Genomic DNA, 13,886 nt, shown 5'->3' on the forward strand with positions numbered 1-13,886 from the left:
CGGACAAGGCCTGCCGTTGGCCCAGGGCCACTCCTCCGGGCTAATAGATACTGTGTCCCGAGTCGATAGATACTCTATAGTACTGTCCAGTACATGGTGAGGATCAACCTCGGCCCCTCACACAAACTATTGTATCGAGCTGTCGACGACAGAGCTAGTAATGCACCAGGTCAATGCACTTCCATGCCCAGCGCAGTCGCCCCATCCACTAGGAATCGTTACCCATCAGCTCATAAATCATATAAGGCGATGGTTTGGTTTCCACCGGTTCCCATGACCTGGCTGCAGAAAATCCCACCCGCCCGGGACAAGACCTGCCTTCCCTAAACCTCACACCGGGCCTCGCATCTCCGGTTCTAGATCTTCTTGGTATTTGCCCTGTAGCACCAGCCTCCAAGCTAGTCCAATTACTATCGGATAATAGTGATTATGAAACCGCATGTGATAACTAAGCTCCTGCTTGGTGGGAACCGGAAAGAAGCCACTACGGTTATCCGGATGCCCTGGGAGCGACTATCGAGATTCGTCACGGGAATTTATATCGCCAGAGCTGGGGACCGCCCAACTCTTCTCCTCCAGGCTCCTGCACCCTGCATGGTTCCCCTCACTCCTAGTACTGTCTCCTCCTCCTCCTCCATCCGTCCGTTACCCCGGGATAAATCCTTATCGCTGTCCCCGAGTCCCCCCCTTCCACGCAAATCCTCCGCCGAAACGTCACTGCTGCCCGTCAACTCGGCTCCTCCCTCCAATCCTCCTTCGCCGGGCTAAATACTTTCCCTGCCACCGTCGCGTCCAGGCCTTTCCCTTCAGCCGAAAGCATTCAAGTAGTGAGATTCCAGATCCGAGATCACCACCTAAGCCTACTAGTAGCAGCACGGACAGCCTATCTACTGGCATTACTATCACGGTACTATTCATAGGGTCCGTGGTGATGGCTTTTCCCCATTGCGGCGCCATCTGCCGAGATCGCCTCGTAGATCATTGGCTCTCCCTAACCGAACCCATTCGCACGGGACTGGCGATTATTGTCTGCGGTTGACTACGTTCATCCAGGCTCTCAACTTGAAATTCAAATGCGATTAACGAAGTCCGACTAAGCCCGCGACCGTCTAGAGTCCCGGAGAATCAACCGACAGACTTTTAGGGCCTATGAAATACATCGTGAGGGGGAAGGTAATAAGTGCAGTAAACAGGCATTCATAGAGAAGAGAAATAGAAACAGTCCGTAAATGGATGGGAACATCAAGTAGAAGAAGAACGCCCGACCCGGTGGAACAGCGAACCCGTCAGCCGACTGAGCTCATCCATCCATTATTTTCCCATAATGAGGTATCTGTCCCACCCAAGCCCGGCGACATATCATCCATCGCTCATGCTATACATACACTGGGCCAATTGGGGGTGCGTCGGAACAACAACTAAAGGGGGCGTGACAATCGTTTAACTAGAAGGGGCGGAACCCGGTCGCCTGCGGCGTGATTCCATTCGCCTGCCCATATGCCATGGGACTTGGCGCCGGCGCCGCCGGGCCCTGGGTCAACATCAGTCGCGAGCCTCCCAGAATGGGTGTGTTGTCCTCGTCCGTCTTCTGAGTGACTTCCCGCGCCTTGCGTTCCTCATTGTCCTTCTTGAGCATCTCGAGTGTGCGTGTCTGCTCGCACAGGAAGTTGATCATGAAAGGCATGGTGAAGTCGTGGAGTCCGTGGCGCCATGAAATCTCCATGATCACGTCAGGCCGGATCAGGTCGTAGCAGGCATACAGCATGCCGACGTAGCACTCCCGGCTGCCAATGTCCACGAACTAAACGCATAGTCAGTAAAACACCCAACAAAGAAATTATGAGGGGAAAATAACGTACATAGCGAAGAAGCTCCTCGACAACCTCCGGCTTTCCGGAAATAGCAGAGGTCTCGATGGCATCCTTGTAGAGCTTGTCCTGTTTTGACAAGGCGATCGACTTCTCCCAACGCTTGTTGTTGCGGTAGATGTTAGCGGCAATCTGACGGAAGAAGATCAGATCGTGCTTTTCCAGTCGTTGAGCAAGCGCCACCGCATCAAAGTTGTCGTAGTTATCCACCGAGTCACGGAGAGTCTTGTAATCCTCCTCCTCAATCAACAAGTCGTTAATGGCATCGTTCACTGCCCTCTTGTTTTGAGTTTGAACGTTAAGCATGAAGGGCTTGATCAGAGGGATGTTATCCGAAGTCTGGAAAATGCGCACAACGCGGTTGACATCAATCCGAGAAGTGAGAGACTGCAGGAGGTCGGTAAGGAGGAGAGGCTGCTCCTGCAGGTAGAAGTTAAGCGCCCGGTAGTAGATTTCCAGGTTAGCCACCTTGACAATGATGTCCTTGAACGAGTGGTGCTCCCAGGCATCAGCGGCACGCTCCATCATTGCCAGCGCAGCATTGTCCCACTCATCGTAGTGGCAGTACAAGAACACCAGCTCCGGCCACAGACTCGCATCTTCACAGGCCCGGATCATCTTCGGGATGTTGATACGAGACCAGAAGAGCTTGAGGTGCTCCATCACGCGGTCGGGGTGGTACTTGGAGAGGGCAATGCCCAACTCGGTGAACATGCCCATGTGCGCCCGTTCTAAGCCCAGTCCAGCCTCCAAGACCGAGATAAGTTCATCGAAGTATCCATTGCGCTCGTATTGACGCACAAGGTCTTGCAGCTCTTCGGCGTGAACGATCAGGTTGAGACCGCAGATCTGGGCAAGGCGGAATTCCTTCTTGTTAACACAAGCCTCATTGACCTGCTTCCAGACCTTGACGCTGTTGGCTTTGCGTGCACACTCCACAGCCGCCTGGTACTCTTCCAAGTGCACCAAGGTCGTCGCCAACTTGGCCCAGTTCGAGATACTGGTGTAGAAGATCTTGGCCGCCTGGTGGTAACCTTCTTCGTAAGCCTTGTCTCCGGAAGCTTCGATATCTGCAACGTTCGTGGTGCGCAGGAAGTCCTCGAGTTCGGAAAGCTGATCGAGGCGGGCGTAGCAGAAAGCGAGACCAGTGTCAATGGCAGGCTCTCGCAAGGTCTTACGGGCCATCTTCAAATACTTGACAAGGTCTTCGTCCTTGCCAGCATGAATCGCTGTTTCAATGACCTCGTTGTAGTTCGAAGGATCGCCGGCGCGGATATATGACTCGATGGAGTCAGACACACGAAGCCCATCCAGCTGAGCCTTGGCAACCTTGCTCCAGACCTCGGACAATTCAACGCGCTCCGCGAATTCCTGTGCGCGGTCAATGCTGACAATGTTCTCAACCAAGACATTGACAGCGGCAAGGAAGTTGTTGACCTTCTTGTAGATCTCAAATGCCTCCTCGTACAGACCAACCGAAATGCACATTTCAGAAATCTCGTCGGGGCTGAATTCGTTGAGCTTATGAATGTAGTCCATCAAGCGTCCCTTATCAGCCTTAGCAGCAGTGAGCATGAGCAGATTCTGCAGGCTGCCGTTGTCACTGAAAGGCGAGGGCTCAAGGATAATCTTCTCAAGCAACTCAATCAGCTCGCCAGGTAGATCTGCCTCGAGGAAAGCCTTGACAGCAATGGACACCTTGTCAGGCTCTGTCGATTCGGGCACGGCAGTTGCAATGACCTGGTCGACCAGTGACCGACGGTGCAAGTTGTTTTCACTGAGAACAAACGTCCAGATCTCAGTGTCGGCCCGCTCGACAAGGTAGCGTGCCTGAGCACGGTACATCGAGTTCTCGTTGGTAATGTTGATGAGCTCGAGATCGTTCTGTCCCTTGCGGTAGGAGATGTATGCCAAGTTCGGGTCACGCTTCTCGCAGTACTTTCCAACGGTAAGCGTGTCGTACAGGTCATTCTCCTTGAGAAACTTCTCAGGGTTGTTGTTGCTATCAATGTAGATCTTGGCAAGGGCGTTGTAAACGGCCTGCTGCTGGTTACCTGTGGCGAGAGTGGCCTCGAGGAAAGGCAAAAGCAACTTCAGTCTGTTTCTGCTCTCCACCTCAGAAACAAGTTCATCGATAGGGATCACGGCTGGGTCAACAGTGGAAAGGAGGTTCTTGATAATGCTTTCCTCGCAATCAACGTCCAACAGGCCACCGACAACAGCGGGAGCACGGGATGGGTTGACACGCTGCACGTAAACCTCGATAGACTTGTACTGCTGGTTCTGGTAGAGATAAAGAACCAGGTCATGGATGAAGTTGAAACGATCGCACACAATGATTAGAGGCAGCTGTTCCGTCAACTTGGCTTCCTTCAGGAAGTTCTTGACCTTTTCGGCATTGTAGTAGTTGCTCTCACGGCAGATCCGCTCAACTTCGGTGACCTGGCCCATGGCAGTAGCAGCCTCAATGTACTTGAAGTGAACCTCAGGGTCCTCGCTGAGGTTGACAATACTACCGAGGTAGTAGTAAAGACCTTCAGCCGTACGGTACTTCTCAAGCAGGCTAATAAGTTGAGCGGGGCCCAACAGATCGGAGAACTTGGTAGAGATCTGAACAACTGCCTGCAGATTCTGGCGAATGTTGACCTGCAACATGGTATCCATGCAGTCCAAGGTCTGCTCGACTGAGAGACGACCGAAATATTCCATCAACCATTCAGTGCTGAGCTTGTCGGTACGAACGATGTTACGCTTGATAGCAGCTGGGTCCTCGGTGTTTTCAAGCGCACGCTGAATGAGCCCGGCATTCTCACAGAGCTGGGAGATCCGAGGACGGTCGTAGTGGGTGAAGATTTCGTTGCCAAGGATGGCGTCGGCGACTTGAGGAGCGTTAACAAGGTTCATCTCAAGTAGACGGGTCTGCAGGTGGCCATGCTCGGGCTTGTTGTCCTTCAAAGCATCCAGAAGGAACGAAGTGGCTTGCTGGATCATGTTCTGAGACAAGAAAACGTCCACAACACGGTCCAGATCAATGAGAGCACCAGATTCCTCATTAGCAAGCTGGGAGGCAAACTCGGCACCCTTCTCGGGGTTGACGCGGACAATGTGCTGCAAGAGCTGGGTGTAGTCCGGCTGGTAACCAACCTGCTTCGAGTAGGCGAGAATCTTGTCAAACTGACCCGTCTCGGCGAATCCGGCGATGACTTTGTGGGACACGTTGGCCTGGAGATAGATAGTCAAGGCTAGGTTCATGTCGTAAGGTCGAACGATATCACCCAGTTCCTCGGAACCTTCCAATTTGTTCTCGCGCATCCATTTTTCGAGAAGATGCTTCCTGTTCTGCTGCAGGACGGGGCGGACGAGCTCAACACTCTCGTATTTGTTCAGGGAACCCTTATCCAGAAGCATACCAAAGTATTGAAGGATGACAGACATCTGCTGTCCACCCTGAGGAGCATTCTTGAATCGGTTGATGGTCTCCGGAGTACGGAGGAAACCACGGGGCGAGTTCGCAGCAATCTTGGCGGCTTCGGCGTAGTTACCCTGTGCGACAAGGTTGTCGAACTGCTGCTGGTACAGGTGGTCCGCTCCAGGAAGTCCTGCCTTGGAGGCAAGCTTCACTGCAAGACCGGACATGGCCGGGTTCTCCATCAAGTACTGAATAACATTGTTCTCGTCAACGCTAACCGACAAGACTTGACCCTTGCGATTCACGCCGACCAGACCAGCGGAGTCGGAGTCAGGAGCAGTGGTAAAGATCGTCTCGCTAGAGATGCGGTTCATGAAGATGCAAGTACCAGTCTCGAGATCATAGAGGTGGATGAAGCCATATTTGGTAACCAGATAAACAATGTCGTACTTCTTGGATACCTGCATGGCAACCGGGAAATCGTTGACTGCCTCCGTGGGGAAGTAAACCTCCACAGCCTTCTTCTGGAATCGCGGGTTCGGGTCCTGGTGGTCGATTTCGGCGATCTGCAATTTGGCGCCCGTCTGCGTCCGAACAGCGAAGGTAAAGAGCTTGTGTTCAAGAGGAGAGCCTTCAACGCGGATCGAGGCAAAGGCGGCTGCGTGACCTTCAATAAACTGGGAGATGCCGCGTTCCTTGGAGTAAAGCTGCATTGAGCCCACCACACGACCCTGCTGCTGGCTGATTCCGACCACCACCATCCACTTTTCCTCGTCGTTGACACGGTAGTTGATGATTTGGCAGCCCTGAAGACAAGATAAACAAGTCAGTATATGTGCGAGAATGTCATAACCAATCGCGATCGCATGTACATACACTCAGGTTGGGAAGTCGATCAAAGACCTTGATGGGCTGAGACTGGGTAGGGTCAAAGACATCCCAGTGGAAGACAGAGGTCTCCGTCACCAGGCCTAGGCACTTCTCATTGAACCACTTCCAGTAGACAACATCCTCATTCATAACCGCCGACTTCAGCTTCTGCTTCGCCGTCAGGTCGAAGATCTGGATTGTGCGACCCTGGGCCTTCAGCGCGATGATGTTGCGGTCATAGTGCATAATAGCACTGTCGGCATTAATTGGTCGCTTGATGACCTCATTGTTATTCTTTAGGTTGACAATGATAACCTGAGGTTTATCATCCTCGTCACGCTTTTGCCGAATGCACACGAAGTGGTCTGATTCTAAGGTCTGTCCAGCGGGGATGTCGTCATTAGCACTGCTGCGTCCAGGATTGACGGCGGATAGGAGAGAAATCCAGGGGGGCTACTCACACATGAATTGAAGCCAATCGACGCCGGCTAGAGGCAGGAGAAAGTAAGTAAAACGGTTGACTGCAGTCAGGAGGGACCAGCGGGCGCGTTCGCGGGTTGGGCGAGAACGACCGTGGCCTTATGGAGCATCGACACATACCACAATATCAGCAGACGTCAACTGGAGGAGAGAAAAGCGATGATTAGCCCATTGATCACACGCGAAATCATGGTCGAGGGATGAGGAGACTCACATTAAGAAGCTCCGTAAACTTGATAGGTAGAGGAGCCATATTTACTTAGGGCCGCAGGACGACCACATCCACCCAACAAAACGCCGCGCAAAAGGATCCTCCGGATAGCAAAGGAAAGGAGAGGGAGGGAAGAAGGAGGAATTGAGGGTATTAAAGGGCGAAGAGAAGGTGAGGGAGAGGGGGAGAAGGTAAGGTGAATAGGGATTGGGGGAATAGGAAGGCGAGACTGGGGAAGCGGAAGTGACCTCAGGAGGCCGGCGCGGGCGACGTTGCTGAGGTGTCGCTTATGGGGGTCCCGTCACGTGCAGCCAGGGGGGGGACGGCCGGATGTCTGGGTCCAACGGCCTGGGTAGCAGTAGGTGATACGGGAATGAGTCTGGGCAAGGATAAGTTAAAGTAATGGGCAGTTTCTTCTAGGCCGGTGGATGCTTGCTTTTTTTTTTCTCCGAAGCTACACGTGGGGGCTTCACATCCATCTTATACAGGTCTCTTCTCTGATGGGTAATATGCTGTGAATCAGAGTGGATTCACTTGGATATACCAACAAACAGCCAGTACCTTCACCTGCACCTTGAAGACTGCCAGTGATTGTAAGCGTACTTACCCTAGGTGACCAACTTACTTTAAATCATTAGTTTGGGCTGCCCCAGCATTATACATCTAGTGTCAATTAACAGTGCTATCTACTAGCCAGATGACGTTCCAAAAAATATAGGTAACTATTGTAGTGCTAGCGCAACCCTCTAAACAACTGCAATTGTATCATACTGTGTTTGTATATTCCCAGCCAGAGTTGAATGTGTTGCTGACTTGGGCGATGAGTATGTAGTAGCTACTTTCGCCTCCACTTAAACTCTAGCCTTACCTGGAGGGGGTGTCGCACCCAGGCCTCAGAATAGCTTTGGATCCAGACCTGTCTATCGCCAGAAAATTGTCTTACACACCTCAGTCTCGTCTCATTGACTACCCCTACCTATTTGAATTCTTACTTTACTGGTAGCACAGTAGCATCTAGATGACACTCAATAGCCTGGTTCTATAAATGCCATTGACCGCATATTTAGCCCAATACAAGCTAGAAGATTCCACTTTGGGCAGACAATCCGGGACATCTCAACAATATGCATTATCCCACTGAGTGGAAATTACTAGATCAGTATTAGCCTCTTAGTAATCTACAATCCGATGACCTGATGGCTCTTTCCCACCCACAAGCGATCTCTCCGGTAGGCTGGGCCCAAATACGATGGCATTACAGCTAGCTAGAGTACCTTATGATACCACAACCCAATACTCGAATGCGTAGAAACACGATATACCTATGTATCCCTACGGTATACAGCTGCTATCCTCCGTACCAAGCAGAGAATGCCATTCCGCAACGGAGCCACAGCCGTTGGTACTCCGTACTACTTTGTAGGTAGTTGTGGTTCGGTTCCACGTCTTCCAACACCTCCGAGATCCCCGAAATAAACACTATGACGTCAAGTAAGGCCACACATGGTTATCTGCATGACAACAGCGAACGGGACCCTTGCCTGGCCACTTTATTTCCCAGGTGAGTGGAGAGTTGCCTTATAGACATTGGCGAAAGTGGATAAATATTCTTAATAGTATTTTTTTGGCCTTCATCATGATTTTTCTGCTTCGTTACTCAACTAATCTTTCCCTTGATTGCATCTGTTCTAGCATGTAGAGGCCACCGACCGACCGACAAACGGCTCAGAAATATGCATCTGCCGAGTCCCGACAAAATAGACATACTACTGATAGATCCACCCCACGTTTGGCAATTGACCACGCATGTACCCAGTATACGTAACATATAAGCTATACAGCGACCCTGTACAGCTCCCTCCCCCAAAGTCGTCGCACCACAGCTCCAAAAAAAAAAACAAACAACCTGCCAAACGTCCGATGAAGCAAGGAAGGAAGTCGACTCACCGGGTACCTACATCAACATTGCATCCGCCCAACAAGCAGGGGGGGCAACAAACAAAACCGCGACCATTAGATGGATATATCCAGGCAGTTTAATGACATGGAAATGGTATTTATCCTGCGTTTGCGATTCTGTCACTTGGGTATGGTATGGAATGGAATGGCCCATTCCGGGCTGTTACCGTGGCCGCGCCGGCTGGACCACTGGGTCGAGATCGGTGTGTCCCAGACGGGGCTTTGCTAGACTGCCACGCCAATGGAACCGAAAATAGACAGAAAGCCACCACATTAAAAAAAAAACAGAATAGACTACGATTACAAACATGGAAATTGATAACTAAATAAATTGTGCCCGCGCGAATTCAACCCGCGAACCACAAAAGACTGACTGGCTACGAGATTTAGATGCTAAGAGATAAGTGACAATAGGCGTTAAGAAAGGCTTTGTTTAATATTGGGAAACAAAGACCGTAAATGCTTAGTGGTCTGTTCCACCCATGTCGATTATCCGATCAAACATGTATGTTGGTCTCTACGTTGCAAATTGGAGCTTCACGATTCATAGTAGCATGAGGTTACTTCAAGGAAGGCACTTTTGATTCGGGATATCGCTACTACAGGCCTGTCTCCTTTCGTTAAAGATGGAGGTATTAAGGTCGTGACAAAGACGCAAGCATCATCATATGAAGGGCCCTAAGATAAACCCTGACTACAGTAAAGGAAAACAATACCGCGCTTAGTGGTGGAACAGACGAGTGCCCTGCTCGACAAAAGTAATGCCGAGCTTCTCGGAGGTCTCGAAGACAGCTCCGTCGTTCTGGCTGCCGCTGGGGGCGGCAATGTACTTGACACCGGAGCGGGCGGCACGGAAAACGTTGTCGATGAAGGGGAACTGTTTGGTTTCGGTCAGTAGTTGTGACAAACGCAAGGGACATGGTACTCACGAAAGCATCGGAGGAGACGACGACATCGGTCAGCTTCTCGAGCCAGGCGTCCCGCTCTTCCTGGGTGAACGGAGCAGGGACTTCCTCGAAGACACGCTCGTATTCGGCCTTCTCGGCATCACTGCGAGGGGTCTGGCCGGAGCAGAGCAGGTCAATAGCGTTGCTCTTGTCGGGGCGCTTGGTACCCTGCTTCCACTTAATGCTGAGCACGCGGTCGTGGAAGCGCATCCACCAGTTGTCTGCCTTGTCACCAGCCAGACGAGTGCAGTGGATACGGCTCTGCTGGCCGGCACCCAGGCCAACGATCTGACCATTCAGAGCGTAACACACAGAGTTGGACTGAGTGTACTTCAGGGCAATGGTCGCCACGGTAAGATCCCGCAGAGCAGACTCGGGCAGGCTCTTCAGCTCCTTGGGAGTGATGACCGTGTTGAAGGTCTTCTGAGGAGAGATCACAACATCGTTGCGGTGCTGAGTGAGCTGGACACCGTACAGAGTGCGGGTCTCCTCAGCGGCAGGAGTGTAGTTCTCGTCCATCTGCAGCACAAGGTACTTGCCTCCCTTCTTCTTGGAAAGAATCTGCAGGGCCTCGGGGGTGTAGCCGGCGGCGATGACACCGTCGGAGACCTCACGAGAGACGATCTTTGCGGTGGGGACGTCGACAACGTCACTGAGGGCGAGGATGTCACCGAAGCTGGACATACGGTCGGCACCACGGGCACGAGCATAGGCCTGAGCCAGACCGGACGACTCGATACCCGCAATGTCATCGACCATGTAGACCTTGCGCTCCTTCTCGCTCAGGGGCACACCCACGGCAGCACCGGCGGGGGACACGTGCTTGAAGCTGGCCGCAGCCGGGAGGCCGAGAGCCTGCTTGAGTTCCTTGACAAGAGCCCAGGCGTTGAGAGCATCAAGCAGGTTGACATAGCCAGGGGAACCGTTCAGGGCCTTGAAAGGCAGCTTACCCTGGGCCATGAAGGCAGAAGCCGGCTTCTGGTGGGGGTTGGTGCCGTAGCGGAGAGCGATGTGCTGCTCACCGTTGCCAGCATACTGCTTGCGGAAGAAGCCAGAGATAGCGGTATCATAGTCGGCAGTGTGCTCGAAAGCCTTGAGGGCGTAGGCTTTCCGGCTGGCGTCGGTGATCTCACCGGCTTCCAATTCCTTGAGGAACTCGGGGTAGTCCTGGGGGTCCGAGAGGATGGTAACGCGGGAGTGGTTCTTGGCCGCAGCGCGGAGGAGAGTCACTCCACCGATGTCAATCTCCTCAACAGCCTCTTCGATGGTAACGTTGACCTTCTTGACGGTTTCCACGAAGGGGTACAGGTTGCAGACAACGTAGTCAACCTTTGCGATCTTCTGCTCGGCCAGATCCTTGTTGTCGGACTCGATGTCACGAGCAAGGATACCACCGTGGACGGCGGGGTGAAGGGTCTTGACACGGCCACCGAGCATCTCCGGGGCGTGGGTGATGGCGGAGACATCTCTGATCGACCATCAGTTCGAAGGCCTTGAGAGACAATGGGAATCAAATTCCCAGTCATGGCCATAACAATCTGGTGACTCACTCAACGGGGAATCCCGCCTCCCGAATCAACTTCGCAGTACCACCAGAGGCAAGCAGACGGACATTCTGCTTGACGAGGCCCTTGGCCAGGTCGAGCAGTCCGGTCTTATCGTAGACGGAGAGGATGGCTATAAATTGCAAAGAGGGCATGCAAGTCAGCCGCGGATCCTTGATATTCTCACAAGTAACAGAAATGCCAAAATGTGGGGACAGGCACCGGGCCAAGTCCACTACTTGGAAGGCCCTTGAAGCTCCCAGCCTAAAAGCAAACGAAAGAATAAAAAGGATGGGACGTCAATTGACTTACCAGACTTATGTTGAGACATCCTGAGATACAGACGGCGAGGAGGACACTAGATCAGAGAGAAGCAAGAAGTCAGGAGTGATGACGAGGGAAAAATTGTTCAGGTTAAATAAAAGCCCCCACAACCCCTCCGGACGATCAATTGGGAGCTCCGCACACAGAGAGCAACAGACATCAGTGCTGTAGGGGAGGGGCACGTACCCACCTTGGAAGTTGAAAAGGAAAGTTAAGAAGTAAAAGTCGTAGGATTATTATTAACGACCTCCAAGATCGCGGTATCACTGCCTAGAGGGAAGGCGAAACAATTATTCTGGATGGCAGGCCAATCCTATCGATGATAATCTCGCGCAAACAGGCGAACCTCTTCTGTTCTCGTTTCTCTCTAGTCCCGCCGCGGGGTCCTTCGCCGCTTTCGGACCAGGCGGGTGACCAGCATGCTATCGATTACTAACCGCCTTCTGTAACTAGCACGACTGGCTAGCGGGAACCCGTGCTTTGGCCCAGACGGGCATAGCGCTCTGCATACGGCAGATGTACCTGTCGGATGAGTCATCAGCACACGAAAGAAGATGTGCACCACGTGCCGTCAGTCACCTGATGGAGCGCACAGGCCACCCGCGACGACTATAAAATTTTCGCGCGGCCGCCGCCATTCCAAACTCTTTTCTTTTCTTCTTCATGAACAACGCAAAAAACAACGTTCTTCAAAAAGCGTTCCTGCGAGGATATCTTTCCCTACGGGGTTTGCATAGCCTATGAAGCACGGAAATCGTCATACAGAATGGAGAAGAACTGCTCATAGCAGAGTGTCGATCTTGGGTGCAGTACCTGACTTAAACTCTCGAGTTTGGTGGAAGGAACTGCAATGATTGACTCTACAACCCCTACATTAAAAGTTTTCCCTTTTTTCTTTCACTGTGCAAGTGATTGAAAACTTCGTAGTCGATTTTCGTTACCTCGTCACCATGACCTTCATCCCAAGAATCATCTATCTAGTAGTGCACTTTCGTGTCTCAAGGGGCAAATTTGAAAGTACATGAAAGTAATGATGGATTAAAAAAAAAAAAAAAAAGAGGGGAGGGTTTTTTGGGTATACAAAAGTTTCCGATGCTATTAAATTAGTTGTTGGGTAAGGGAGTTTCCTCGTGGCCACATTATTTCTTTAGCGAATCCTGGTGTGTGCCTCCGATCGCAAGCTGCCGACCAATGTTTCCAAAGCAAACGCATGCGCAGAAAAGGACACTGGCAACCCAGGTCCGTACTGCAATGCTCTCCTGGGTCATTCCAATGTCGAGCCCGTATTCCTTTCCAGTGAAGTTCGAGACAATCGCAGCGGGGACGGAAGTCTCTGCAGATGGCACGAGGTCTGGCTTGAGTCCCAAGACAACACCCATGCCGGCCAAACCGACGACAGTCGACAGAACAAATCCAGTCCGCGTACGGTCAATGAGGTACCAGAGCACGGGGTTGACGAGAGCGAGGGTCACCGACGCTTGAGTCGTGGATTCCCAAGGAAGGCGGCGCTGTGGAAACACAAATTAGACTCGTCAAATGGGCGTCTTGAAGGCCAGCAGTAAAGCACTTACCATGGCAAAGGCGATCCCCACAAAGGCACCGACACTACGAACCACCGCTACCCACGAAAGAGTACGGTCCGCTGATTCTTCATCGCTAGACCGTTTTGCTTGCCTGGAGTTTTCGAGCACTTCGTCCGAGAACTGGTCGAACCAGGGGAGCACATTCCCCAGGGCGACACCGGCCACACCCCAGAACGCCAAGTATTGCCATGAACCGTAATAGTGTGTATTTTCCAACTTGACCGGGGTAATCCAATGGTTTTCGTGAAGATGAATCGTGATGATACCGTAAACAAGGCCAAAGCCAAACAAGAAAGCGCTCTTCAACGCTTGCGGAAGGATGAGTCCCCGAAACAGGCCGTGACTGAGGCGCGTCCGCGTCCGCTGAAGCTTGCCCGGGGCAGGCAATTCAGGCTGGATCCTTGGACTTCCCGGCTCAGGTGTGTGGGCTTCTGTCCCCCAGGGGCTGGTCTCGTCCCGGGTACTTTCAAACGCCGTGGGGGAGTAGATTCCATACAGGGTCGAAGACGTCAAGTTCATAATTGAAGCATTGCGGCTCACGGTGGTGGACGAGCTCCCGTCCTTGGGGTTCAGCAGGTCCGGGTTGGCAGGCTCAGCAGGGGTGGAGGGCTCTTCCGGCGTAAGGTCGAACACGCGTCGCGGACGCGGGCGAAGAATCGTAGGCTCGTCAGACATGACAGATAGGATGCTG

At 52.3% G+C, this 13,886-nt stretch overlaps 4 protein-coding genes across 4 annotated transcripts; 1 reads left to right on the forward strand and 3 right to left on the reverse strand.

The window, feature by feature from the left end:
- The first annotated feature begins 590 nt into the window (after window positions 1-590).
- Window positions 591-1,240, forward strand: BO70DRAFT_360945 (uncharacterized protein). The gene has a single exon (XM_025542919.1). The coding sequence runs from the start codon at window positions 595-597 to the stop codon at window positions 766-768; it is 174 nt and encodes a 57-aa protein (XP_025400682.1). The 5' UTR covers window positions 591-594; the 3' UTR covers window positions 769-1,240.
- On the reverse strand, window positions 1,051-7,066 carry BO70DRAFT_360946 (clathrin heavy chain). Its single transcript, XM_025542920.1, has 6 exons — window positions 6,842-7,066; window positions 6,748-6,768; window positions 6,609-6,635; window positions 6,154-6,525; window positions 1,860-6,083; window positions 1,051-1,801 (listed from the first exon to the last, which is right to left on the reverse strand). The coding sequence occupies exons 1-6, from the start codon at window positions 6,878-6,880 to the stop codon at window positions 1,445-1,447; spliced, it is 5,040 nt and encodes a 1,679-aa protein (XP_025400683.1). The 5' UTR covers window positions 6,881-7,066; the 3' UTR covers window positions 1,051-1,444.
- Window positions 7,067-9,357: 2,291 nt separating this feature from the next.
- BO70DRAFT_360948 (phosphoribosylaminoimidazolecarboxamide formyltransferase/IMP cyclohydrolase) lies at window positions 9,358-11,747 on the reverse strand. The gene is made up of 4 exons (XM_025542921.1): window positions 11,601-11,747; window positions 11,295-11,421; window positions 9,727-11,212; window positions 9,358-9,674 (listed from the first exon to the last, which is right to left on the reverse strand). The coding sequence occupies exons 1-4, from the start codon at window positions 11,617-11,619 to the stop codon at window positions 9,519-9,521; spliced, it is 1,788 nt and encodes a 595-aa protein (XP_025400684.1). The 5' UTR covers window positions 11,620-11,747; the 3' UTR covers window positions 9,358-9,518.
- A 327-nt stretch (window positions 11,748-12,074) lies between these two features.
- On the reverse strand, window positions 12,075-13,870 carry BO70DRAFT_395256 (INSIG family protein; the record flags this gene model as incomplete). Its single annotated transcript, XM_025546521.1, has 3 exons — window positions 12,075-12,134; window positions 12,860-13,120; window positions 13,184-13,870. The coding sequence occupies 3 exons, from the start codon at window positions 13,868-13,870 to the stop codon at window positions 12,075-12,077; spliced, it is 1,008 nt and encodes a 335-aa protein (XP_025400685.1).
- Between the last annotated feature and the right edge of the window lie 16 nt (window positions 13,871-13,886).

This window comes from Aspergillus heteromorphus, assembly GCF_003184545.1.
Source record: "Aspergillus heteromorphus CBS 117.55 chromosome Unknown BO70scaffold_8, whole genome shotgun sequence".
In the NCBI taxonomy this organism is placed as follows: Eukaryota; Fungi; Ascomycota; class Eurotiomycetes; order Eurotiales; family Aspergillaceae; genus Aspergillus; species Aspergillus heteromorphus.

What these genes read in the sequence shown, in the direction of transcription:
- BO70DRAFT_360946 (XM_025542920.1), bottom strand. Translation starts at nt 6,880, where the DNA reads ATGGCTCCTCTACCTATCAAGTTTACGGAGCTTCTTAAT. An exon ending in CGATTGGCTTCAATTCATGT is followed by an intron (nt 6,526 to 6,608) that starts GTGAGTAGCCCC and finishes CCCGCTGGACAG; the next exon opens with ACCTTAGAATCAGACCACTT. An exon ending in TCGAGGAGCTTCTTCGCTAT is followed by an intron (nt 1,802 to 1,859) that starts GTACGTTATTTT and finishes CTATGCGTTTAG; the next exon opens with TTCGTGGACATTGGCAGCCG.
- BO70DRAFT_360948 (XM_025542921.1), bottom strand. An exon ending in GAGGCGGGATTCCCCGTTGA is followed by an intron (nt 11,213 to 11,294) that starts GTGAGTCACCAG and finishes ATGGTCGATCAG; the next exon opens with AGATGTCTCCGCCATCACCC. An exon ending in TCGTCTCCTCCGATGCTTTC is followed by an intron (nt 9,675 to 9,726) that starts GTGAGTACCATG and finishes GAAACCAAACAG; the next exon opens with TTCCCCTTCATCGACAACGT.
- BO70DRAFT_360945 (XM_025542919.1), top strand. Translation starts at nt 595, where the DNA reads ATGGTTCCCCTCACTCCTAGTACTGTCTCCTCCTCCTCCTCCATCCGT.